The sequence below is a fragment of the Cydia fagiglandana genome, chromosome 22, assembly GCF_963556715.1.
Source record: "Cydia fagiglandana chromosome 22, ilCydFagi1.1, whole genome shotgun sequence".
Lineage (NCBI taxonomy): Eukaryota > Metazoa > Arthropoda > Insecta > Lepidoptera > Tortricidae > Cydia > Cydia fagiglandana.
This window is the reverse complement of record NC_085953.1, coordinates 2,964,022-2,976,431: the sequence shown is the minus strand read 5'-3', so window position 1 is coordinate 2,976,431 and position 12,410 is coordinate 2,964,022. Positions and strand designations below refer to the sequence as shown.

At 36.8% G+C, this 12,410-nt stretch overlaps 2 protein-coding genes across 2 annotated transcripts in view; one reads left to right on the top strand and one right to left on the bottom strand.

Annotated features, from left to right (window-relative positions):
- The window catches only part of LOC134675651 (dual serine/threonine and tyrosine protein kinase-like), a 52,782-nt gene extending 49,502 nt beyond the window's left edge, over window positions 1-3,280 (bottom strand). The window contains exon 1 of the mRNA XM_063533981.1: window positions 3,035-3,280. The gene's annotated coding sequence lies outside the window, so the exon portion shown is untranslated. The remainder of the gene's footprint in view (window positions 1-3,034) is intronic.
- A 2,024-nt stretch (window positions 3,281-5,304) lies between these two features.
- The window catches only part of LOC134675556 (protein boule), a 51,414-nt gene continuing 44,308 nt past the window's right edge, over window positions 5,305-12,410 (top strand). The window contains exon 1 of the mRNA XM_063533834.1: window positions 5,305-6,069. Within this exon, the coding sequence (XP_063389904.1) occupies window positions 5,701-6,069 (369 nt within the window). The 5' untranslated portion in view covers window positions 5,305-5,700. The remainder of the gene's footprint in view (window positions 6,070-12,410) is intronic.

Sequence of the window (12,410 nt, the reverse complement as noted above, 5' to 3'; positions counted from 1 at the left end):
AGTTTTCTCTTTTTAACAAACACGAATTAAAAATGGCGGACAAGGACAGATGATTATCAAGGCCTTATTAGACTTGGCAGACGTTATGAATAACGCCTTTATTATTTTAACGTGTCTAAACTTTAATATCATCATTAATTTCTAGAATATGACTATGACGTATAGACTTTGATATAGTCTGTCGGCAGAATAGTAATTATTGCTATTCATTATTTAGTACCTTACTGCAATGTGTTAAACCAGCGGTCGGCAACCAGCACCAGCAGCCCGCGGGCCGCATGCGGCCCGTGAACCTCTCACTTACGGCCCGCGAGCCTCCCCGTTGCAGGTGACTGTACAGTCGACGTTAAAGAAATGTTTACACTTTTGCACCTTTGTAATAAGGAGAAAAATGTAAACATATCTTTAACGTCGACTGTACCTATACAGATTGACGGTCTATTAAAATTGACTTATCTTGGTTAAAGTTAATAACTTAATTGGTTAAAGTCATTTAACTCATTCAGACATTTCAGACCACAAAATACTTATCAAAACTGTGACGAAGTACCAGAATTGTTATTTGTTTGTTTAGTGACTGACCTGCTCGAAAACAATTGTTAAGATATTAAGGCCATTCACACACTGCCACCGAGTCGAGCTGCGCGACTAGCTAGTGTAACAAATAAGTAACAATGTATGCAAGTATATCAGTTTGTATATCATACTGACGACCGGTCTGGCCTAGTGGGTAGTGACCCTGCCTATGAAGCCGATGGTCCTAGATTCGAATCCCGGTAAGGGCATTTATTGCGTGATGAACACAGATATTTGTTCCTGATTTTCTATGTATATAAGTATGTATTTATCTATATATGTATTGTATATCATCACCTAGTACCCATAGTACAAGCTTTGCTTAGTTTGGAGCTAGGTCGATTTATGTAAGATTGTCCCCAAATATTTATTTATTTATTTTATTTATTTATACTGGGCTGGCTAAGATGCAGGATCAGTACCGCCGTTATACGCGCCACTAGCATGTGCATCCGAGGCGCACGCCACGGCTTTTAAGTCCACTGCCAGGTGGCTTGGGTTCGACGACGGTGCCGCCCTTCCACACATTGATTGAAACCTCTTTTCTACCCTACCTATGTACATATTATCTACCCCTTTAACTATGTACACATACTACAATAAATCATAATTATTATTAAATTACATTAAGTATATTAATACATGCCCTGTTAGTATGTACTTAAATATATTAGTGTGGCCAGTGTGGGTCAAATTTTGGAAGTTAATTAAAGCATTCTACAAATATAGCATTCTGATTTTGATTCTAAATTTGACCCGATTACTGATGCACAATTTTACCAGTTTCATTATGCATAAAAATATCGACCTCATTTTATTTAACGATTTCCTAATAATGACTTATGTGTCAAGTCATTAGAGATTAAAAAGGGAACTCCCTGTAATGACGCGTAATTTAGTTTTGTAATGTTGGTAGTACCAACTTGGTACAAGGTCAACAAAACCACGGGTTTTAGTCTATAAAGATATTTGCATCTCAAAATTTATTCCATAATGAAAGTTACCATCGTAAGTTCATTTATTAATATAAATTACTAAAAGACATAAACAGGAATATAAAACTAAAACTAACTACAATTAAAATAACTAAAACTAAAAATATCTACCTATAAAGTTACCATTGTTAATGGAGTCGTTTTATGTATGCGGCACCGCGATATAATACATTCGGTAAAGACATACTTAAAGAAAGTGAACTAAAGGACGTCAAACTCAAAGATGTCCTTCTGTTCTGCGGGAAAACAAGAAGATTCAAGAAGAATAGTGTGGGAACGCCACCAGGACAATAACCTGCAACACCAACAAAGTCCGAATGATGAACGGTTAGTACACTTTGCAATGAAGATTGTCATATAGAAAAGAATAGTAAATTTTGTATTTAACATACATATTCGATACAGCTGTGTAGTAATGCACAAAATAATATTTACTAATGATGACTCATCTACAGACGATCAAACAAAATCAATTCTTATTGACTCTCCAAAGAGTTTGTTGAGCATTAAGACTCACACAAATGTAATTGCCGTTACACAATCAAAGTTACACACTCATTGACAGTTAGCAAAGGTCTCCGTTTCAACTTGGTCATTTTGCTTTCGGTATGTCCGGATGTTCTCCTCTACAAATCGCAATTCTTAACCGAGTCTCGTGAAAATTTGAGACCAGTTTCTTTGATTAAGTAAATAGATTTTTTTATGTCAAACCAGAGTTTGGAAAATTACAAAATGCGAAGTTGCATAAAAAACTTAACCAATAGCGTCTATGGCAATGGCGCTTAAAATGATTCCGAGTTCAGTGTAAAAATGACAACAAACTAAGCATTATTCACATAAAAATTTTCTAAGCTTAATACAAGGTTGACCTTAGGTAGTACGTAGTACGTAGGTAGATCTCATGGAGCCACCAGTTTCAAAACTTGTACAATTTGAATTTCAAAATAGAATGTGGGCAGCGTTTCACAATGTTCATTTTTTATACATGTTTAATTCTCTAGATTAAATTTATATTTATTTGTGTTTAATATAAAATTATTCATAGTTATTCCAACTACACCAAATGGGGGTAGATTAAAAAAGTATTTATGTTTCTTTGTTACCTAACTCTGTTAAATAGAAATCATTCTAGAAACATTCAGGTTCTGCAGATAGAAACAGCACTTCTTCTTGCCAAAATAAACATAATTATTGTTCGAATTGGAAAAGTAGTCCTCTTACTAAACTTAGATTCCACATGCATTCAATGCAAAACCTGTTCTAGCTTATTTATGATCCTGACGTAACATACAAACATACCGGATACCTATAACAACATAATCGCCCGACACAATATAAATGTGAAACTCGGGGGTACCCATAATTTACGCATTTTACACGGCTACAACTCGATAAATTCGCGTTACAGACACATGGTTAACTATTCAGGTCATGAAGTAATTAATTTACAACGAAATACTTACTCAATGCCAGTCAGAGTATCTTCATTGGTGAGTATTTTGATAAAAAATTGGAGCGAATCAGCGAAACAACAAAACACACGCGAAAGTTCGCAAAAACTTGCACTGAGCACGATATTGTCAGGGAATACAGAACTTTCTCATTGCATTGTTACACAAGCTTTAGAAACGGAAATAAACACAGGACTTTAAAAGAAATAAATTAATAAAAGAGAAAACGAACGAGCGCATCGCACACATAAGTAACGAAGTAAATAATGTCAATGTTGCCAGTGCTAAACTGTTGTTTCCCTGTTATGGGATTTTATTTAAACTTATAATAATCATTTATCACAGAGAGCGTTTGTCTAGTTGTGTCAGTGTCACATAAAAACGTAAGCCTTTCTATTTAAAGTTGTACCCCTAAGTATTGCATTTGAATTAGATTTTTTTATATGAGTAGGTATTTCTACTCAGAATTATGTGAGCTCTTTGCATAAAAAAATATAAGTACTTATTAAAAAAAAATTGTTGTTAAAAAGCCTTTGTTTTATACTCATCGTCATCATGATCATTATTCTTAAGTTGCCATTCCGTTCTTCTCTCTGCCACTGTTTTGAGCTCCTGATAAGTTACTACGTTGGTTTTCTCTTTGGCCTGGTCCAAATACGCAGTTTACTATTATTTATACTATCGTTGATGATATCGGTCATGATTAAGCGTTAGCCCCCATTCGCACGACAGCTATTTCAACGCGCGTTAAAAATGCGCTTGAATCTGTCTGCACTCTAAATTCGATTTAATGACCAAGGCTTAAAGTCGAATATTCAACAACGCTTGATAAAAAGCGTCACCGGCTGTCGTGTGAATACATACATGGTTATCCATTTGTGTCATTCAAACGCTTTTTTAACGCGCGTTGAAAAAGCTGTCGTGCGAATGGGGTCTTACATTCCACAATAGTATAAAAGCGCCTGCAGGCTACTAGACTACATTTTGTGACGTATTCTGGTCTAACTGTAAAGAGGTTCACATAGGTTTATACATATTTTGAATATTATTTATTCCATTTTAGAACCTTGTCATAGCAAATAGTTGAATACGTTGCCATGTCAGTCTGAAAAACATTGTCAGTTTATCAGCCTTTAGCTATTTATAAGTTTAGCAATAGAGCCAATACCTGGTTTATTTGGTTCAATCTGTTTTTGAGCAACACGGTATTTTGTTTAATTACCCGTTGCCAAGGGAGTTCATTATACGTGTGGCAACTCTAACCTAATGTCAACTGTCAACTTGACATTTTGCAAGATTTTGCAACTGCGTTTTATTATTGCAATGTTGTACTTGATAAAATCTTTCTCGATATATAGATATTTTATAAAAAATGTACAGAAAATCCGGGTTTTATAGATGGAAATTCAAATTTTCTATGAGACGATATCCCTTCGCGCCTACATTTTTCAAATTGACCAGCTTATAGTAAAGTCAGACCGTGAAAATATTGCATCGATTTTGATAGCCCACGCAGTGCAAGTGTTATTTTAAACGTCAAACTTCTATGAAATAATGACGTATAAATAACACTTGCCCTGCGTGGGCTATCAAAATCGCTGCAGTCTTTTCCTGGTGTAACTCTATAGATATTGCAAAGTGCAAGTGGTGCTATATATACCTACTAATGAACTGAGCAACAACTACTGAAATTGAAAAATAAATAACATCGTTTATGTTGTGATATTTTTATATTATTTCAAACATAGTCAATTCCTATGTTTGAAATTCACACTGTACTTGAACATGCTTATATTCTTACTTATATCGAACTCCACTACTATTTTCTTGGAGATATAATGACTCGGAGATTTTGAAATGACTATATTATAGACGTCAATATTCTCTTGCGTCTGATCCCAAAACTAAAGATGAATAATATGCACGGCTACTCTTCTTCTCTTCTGTTTTCTCTCTTTCACACTTTTATTCCGCATGTATTCACACGCACATAATTAATTCATGCATACATACTCACATACAAACACACATAACTTCACATAAACACTTTCTTAAGGTGCATTAAAACATACTTTGCACATAGGAAGTTAAACCTTCACATGCTTCGAACTTTTCCAATTTCCGATTCAAACCCGATAAACTGAAAACTTTTCTAAACTCGGTAAACCCCACCCGAAATCTTTACCTAAAAGTTAATCTCCCATTTGATTAAAAGTTATTCTATGCAATGTCCTGCCCCCTTTAATATAATTAAGTTACCATTATGAAGTTACCTACTCCTTTTTTTGATGACTTCTAAAAGTATAAAAACTTTTTGCGAAGTTTCAAAAATAAGCGCCACCTACAGTGAATAAGCCAAACGAAAGTCACTTAGTTTCCGCATCCCGCCGCTAGATGTCTACCATTGACCCAGTTCTTGCTTCTCGTAAAAATAGCGCCGTACAATAGCTCAAACACTATTTATAACGCGTATCTCTAAAATCTGACTCCACATGCTTATCTCAAGCGGTACCATCACTCCACGGAATCAGCTGAACCGTACGCCTACCGCGCAACGCACGGTTTATACCTATATCTAAAAAAATATATGTAAAATCGATACGCGCTCAGTTGTTTTCTGTCCCACAGTAGTCCTCGCTAGCGTTAGCATATAGTAAACAAGGGATCATGCTTTAAAGATGGAAGTTAAGAGATACATTAGGAGTGAATCCGCGAGTTGTGCTCATATGGTCGAGGAAAGTGCAGCGAACAGTAGAAAGAGCGTTGATCCACATGAGAAGTTGAAAGCGTTATTGAATTCGCCTGAGGATGACACGGATGACAGCTTGCCTCCATCTGACGCTCCTAAATTCGGGACAGTTATCCACAACAGGATATTCGTAGGAGGGTTCTCCTTGACGACGACAGATGAGGACTTGTGGAAGTTTTTTTCTGGGTTCGCGACTGTGACAGCTGCGAGGGTCATATACGACAGAGCTGGAGTGTCCAAGTGTTATGGCTTTGTGACATTTGCTAGCCCGAGGGTCGCGCGGCTGATCGTCAAACAGGTCAGTGCCTTTTATGAATTAGAAAAGCAGAAAAAAAATTTGGTCACAAAGGTTCATGAACACCATAACCACCTTATTTATAAAACTTTTCAAGCCTCAACTGGTTAATTTAAGTTTTATACCTTTTTTATAAATAAATATGTACACAAGTCAAAATAACAGATCAAGACGAACGATAAAATACCTATCTAATTGGGGCTTGTAACGTGTTTATGAATAACACCATAAATTGCATCTTAAAATTGTATGAAACTTAGTAAAATGCGGTTATTACGAGTATGATACCTAACAAAATTTATGAGTACATACAAAAAATTCAACTTTAGACGAATTACTGACTTAAATAAATATAGCCTGATTTGCTGATCACGAACTATGAATGGTCTTGTTTCTACTTATATACATATTTAATTTCTCTTACCTTAATAAACGTAATACCTCCAGACTCTTATTAACTATTTTAGTCAATCGCGTGTTTTTTGTCAGTTTGTTTTACCACTTGGAAACGAGAGGAGATTTATCACGACAACGGAGTTGACACGTTATCGTGATTTGATAAGATTGCAAGTAGGTATATGCGAGATTTTTCATATTTTAATAATATTATTCGGAATTGTAGCTGGATTTGTGGAGTTATAACAAATATAATAATATAAATAAATATTATAATTATTAACTTATTGTAAATATTATTGCATGCCTTCTCTGGTAGAACATAAGACGCTCTTAAAAATGTTATCACCTTATGTACATAATTCAACTATGTTCTCGCAATAAAAAATATTGATTGATTGATTGATTGAATTTTTCAGGAAATTTAGGGTAGAAAATGTAAACTTGGGTGGTGGTAAAAAATCTTGGGTTCAAACATCGGTTATGCTGGTATCTATAACTTCGTAAGACCCTGCGTACAAAGTTACAAAATTTTTAATTTGAACTTATTTTTTTTTAATTGGAACAAATTTCGTTTGTTTTAAAAAGCAATGAAACAAAAGAAATGCTACTTTATTTGGCTCATGAAAGGTTCAAATTAGATTGCACGATTTATGTACATACATTGTAATGTAGGTAGGTACATTTCAATGTACATAATCGGGAGGACAAAGCAGAAAAAAATCTTTTTTTTTTAAACTGCAAAAATGTGACTAATAATTTGGCAAGGATCCTTATCATAATACAGACAACAGGTTCCTGTGATAAAACTCTCCTATGTCCTCTCCCATGACTCAAACTGTCTTAATAATTAATCGCATCGAAATCCGTTCATCGGTTTAAGTGCCAAAAAATAACAGACAGACAGTCAGAGACTTTGGAATGTATAAATAAAATAAATATAATATAAATAAATATAAAATAATCTATAAAGAAAAAATTACAATTGGTTTACCAATAAGCTAATCAGGGTTGGGCAAAATACTGGCTTCCACGTATTTCAAATACAAATTACAAAATACATTTTTAAAAGTATTTGAAATACCAAATACAAACTACTTTGGTGACTGGTATTTGAAATACAAAATACAAATTACAGTGTTTAAAATAATGTATTTCAAATACAAAATACAAAATACTTTTAATTCTTTTTGTCTAATCGTTTAGTTTGTTTAACGAATATCCTTTCCTAAAAACGTATAGGGTCATTGCGCTTGTTTTCGTCCAGCTCTAGTTTTCATCCACTTGACGAAATTTGAATATAAACCTACATTGCTGCAAATAGTAAATTAAAAATGAAATATATTATTTGCCTATCTGTCAAGTGGTCGAAAACTAGAGCATGGACGGAAACTACTGTAATGACTCTATCCCCTGGCTGTTGACGAAAAGTTCCGCGCAGAATAACTCGCGCATGGTACATATTTGCCCTCGTACAAGTTGTACATTATATTTTTAAAAAAAACGTTCCATTTTAGGATCATAGAATTTAATAAAATGTATTTTGTAGAAATGTATTTTGAAGCTTGAAGTATTTGAAATACAAAATACAAAATACATGTGAGTGCAGTATTTGAAATACCAAATACAAAATACTTTTCCAGGTAGTATTTGAAATACAAATACAAAATACTACAATGTATTTCAAATACGTATTTCAAATACATGTAATTGAAATACTGCCCAACCCTGAAGCTAATGCCACGTATTTTTTTTTATTTTCATTGAAAATTACATGGGGTCCATACATACATACATCACTGGGTCAGTGACCCAAAGAGGATCTTGGCCTCTGACACAAGAGAGAGCCATTCTGCCCTATTCTGTGCCACTTCACGCCAGTTGGGTATTCCGAGGGCGGACAGGTCTTTTTGGGCTTCGTCACTCCAGCGGTATCTGGGACGCCCAGACACATGACACATGGGGTCCACCCCTGTTTTTATTTTTACCCTCTTAATGGACGATTTCTGTGATAAAAAACCGATTGATTTACCAATACCGTGCGCGTTGGAGGGTCTGCCATCTTGTGGGCTGAATCGGAAACATATGTGCACATGTACATTGCCAAAGCAAGTGCTACCATCTACCGTTCTCGTCGGTATTTTTCCTTGTGCATAGTAGATTCTGTCATCTTGTGGGCTACATCGGAAGCATAAACGACACATTTACGCCTCGCGTCTAAAATCTAACGGCTCCTATACTGCCCCCTATAGTTCATGCATGGGGCCTATTAGCTAAGAATCATGCCAATTTTTTATTTGTTCGATCCCTGCGTTTAATTTCTTCACAGGCAGCAGCCGTAGTTAGGGCCCCCCACATCTGGCGTCTTTCGAGCGTCGGCGTCTGTCGGCGTTGGTCCAGCGCTATGGAAAATGACGTCGCTGCGCAGTTGCGTCGACGCTGCGTCGACGTTGCGTCGACGTCGGCCATAGAATTGTAGACGCCGACGCTCGAAAGACGCCAGATGTGGGGGGGCCCTTATAATTATGCAAATTATAACTTTATAAGTAGTCCACAGTAAACAAGATTTTTCTTAAAAGTCTGTCCTAGAGGGTGTCGGGTCTTACTGAAACGGCGGGGAGGCACAATTTATTGAGCAATTTGGCTGCAATGTAGCGTTCATGTGCACAGAAATTGAGTCTAGAATACTTCGCGTAAGAAGCTTACAGAATAAATAAATAAATAAATATTATAGGACATTCTTAGACAGATTGACTAAGTCCCACAGTAAGCTCAAGAAGGCTTGTGTTGTGGGTACTCAGACAACGATATAATATATATAATATACAAATACTTAAATACATAGAAAACACCCATGACTCAGGAACAAATATCTGTATCATCATACAAATAAATGCCCTTACTGGGATTCGAACCCAGGACCATCGGCTTCGCAGGCAGGGTCACTACCCACTAGGCCAGACCGGTCGTCAGAAGATAGCCATGATGGGGATTAAGTGGGAAATAAATACACATTTCTAGGGTAAGGGTGTTCCACCTATCCAATTTCTTTGTCCAATGTGTATTACATCTCACATTATCTTTAATGAGAGAGTGAGACGTACTGAAATTGTACAAAGAAATTGGACAGGTGGAATATCACCCTAAAAGTGACATTCCATTTCCAACTGCAGCTGCAATTGTTCATTTTCTATGGAAATTGACAATGACAGCGACGCGTTTCCATAGTAAAATGAACAGTATTGCAGCTGCAGTTGGAAATGGAATGTCACTCTAAGAAAACAGGCGAACTGACACATAATAAAGTAGGATTACTCCCAAAACTGTACCCCTAGTCAGGAGTGGCTCACTCCGCGATTTCGTCGCTTTGCTACAGGTAACTAAAGTACATCCGTTCGACCCCAATTTTGGGGTTGGACATAAGCTGCGCGTGGCGCTGTCGCCATCTAGCGGCCATATCTGTGCTGATCGTAACAGACGCGTTTTGTTAGAGAGTGAGTCTTCTGTACCTAGTACTATTATTTATTCTGTGCCCTAGTGTAAACTTCACTCGATACCGTGACGTGACGTTTCGCGTTAAGTGACATTTTGTATGGGATTATGAATTTCCAAAACGTCCCGCTTGGCGCGCCGTTAAAAATCCCCTACAAAAATAGACAACGCAAACGCGAAAGCTCGTCACGCTATTGAATGAAAACACTCGGGTCTGATTCCATTGTAGTTTAAAGTGAATATGAATATCCTTTAGTGTTGTATCCGGTTAGAAATACAGTTGCCATCAGATATATCGGAGCGGCTAAAGCGCTCACAAATATCTGAACACGCCTCTATTGTCAGGGCGTAACATGTAACATTCAAAGGGATTCGCCAAAAAACCGACAGCCGGGTGGAGCGCGCTCGAGCGCTCGGCGCTCGCCATCGAGCTGCTCCGTTCGCTGTACTGACGTGCCGAATATTCGACTTATAACGCGCTCGCATCGAACAAATGCTCACGTCAGTCGCCACCTTTAGAGTGCGTGTTCAGATATTGTGAACACCTTGGCCGCTCCGATATATCTGATGGCGACTGTACTAGGTTTGTTCGTGTTTTAGCTGCGCATATAAAAAGCCCAACTTTAAGAAGTTACTAGACGTAGTCAAGTAAGCGCTAGATGGAAATATGCCGTGCCTCATACAATTAAGATATTTTGGCACCAGCTTGAAATGTAATTCATTAGTTTAAGCACTTTCCCGCAGCATAAACGATTTACCTAAATCCAGCTTTAAGTACCGGATTATTTAGCAAATGTTATATGTAATTACGTACTTAAGTAGGTATAGCAATTTTAATACTCCTTAATCGTCAAACTCATAATTATTTATGCTCAGGTACTATTTTCATATTAAAGTTTTATACAAAATGACTAATGGTTTTAATGTTAAAGGGTTTTTAAACAGCCATATTCTGTGAGGGTGTCTCTTAGACTATTTCGCAAAGATGAACTCTTGACCTTTCGCCACTTTAATCGCCGCAGCTTATATGAATAGATTCGGAACTGTGACTAAACCTTTCAGAGTAAATATTTATTAAATCAATGTAAACACAGTTTGCAGTACCACAGAGAAATATATAGTACGCATAGAGTGTTCACTCCATATTTTTTGGTCCCAAAACGATGATTATTTTCATAGTAGATCAGTACCGCTACTTGATACTAGAATTCTCTAGTGTCGCGACTCACGAAAATTGTATTAAACAACAATTTACAACTAAATTCAACTAATGTTATAAGCAGAAGGAGTTGAAAATAGAGTTCCGGTTCATCATTTCAGCCTATATACGTCCCACTCACGCACATGCCTCCTCTCATGCGCGAGAGGGCTTGGGCTATAGTCCCCACGCTAGCCCAATGCGGATTGGGGACTTCACATACACCTTTTTGAGGGAGTTCCGGTTAGTCCGGTTATAATATTAGCTGTTTGTTGAGAGTAGCAGTACTGATAATTCCGCTCCTCGATGATAGATGTTGACTATGAAAAATAGTCGGTACCAAAACTGATGTATGGATTGAGCACTCTCTACGTTCCCTACCTCAAAAGGAAAAAAACTAAACAAGTGCGAGTCGGACTCGCGCACGAAGGGTTCCGTACCATAATGCAAAAAAAGGCAAAAAAAAACGGTCACCCATCCAAGTACTGACCCCGCCCGACGTTGCTTAACTTTGGTCAAAAATCACGTTTGTTGTATGGGAGCCCCATTTAAATCTTTATTTTATTCTGTTTTTAGTATTTGTTGTTATAGCGGCAACAGAAATACATCATCTGTGAAAATTTCAACTGTCTAGCTATCACGGTTCGTGAGATACGGCCTGGTGACAGACGGACGGACGGACGGACGGATGGACGGACGGACAGCAGAGTCTTAGTAATAGGGTCCCGTTTTACCCTTTGGATACGGAACCCTAAAAACGGAACCCTTATAGGATCACTCGTTCGTCTGGCTGTCCGTCTGTCTCAGCCTATTTTCTCCGAAACTAATGAACCAATCAAGTTGAAATTTGGTACACATATATAAGTCTGTGACCCGAAGATGGACATGTAACATAAATACATGAATTTAAAATATAGGGGGCTTTTTTGGGAGTTAAATGAGATAGTAAAAAAACAAGGTTCTGCAAACTATATTGTGTTATATGTACATATATCAAATGAAAGAGTTGATTGTGCGAATCTCAAATACATTTTTTTAATAATTTGAAGATAAATAATTTAGAAATAATTTAAGAAAATAGGCAAAAAATTACCATTCTCCCCCTTTATCTCCGAAACTACTGGGTCTAAAATTTATGGTTTTTGATCCGACCCCTACGGGTTCTTTAAAGACATTTCAGTCACGTTTCACATCAAAAAATATAATGTAAAAAATTGTGTAATGTACGGAACCCTTGGAATGACCCTCTATGACGGTA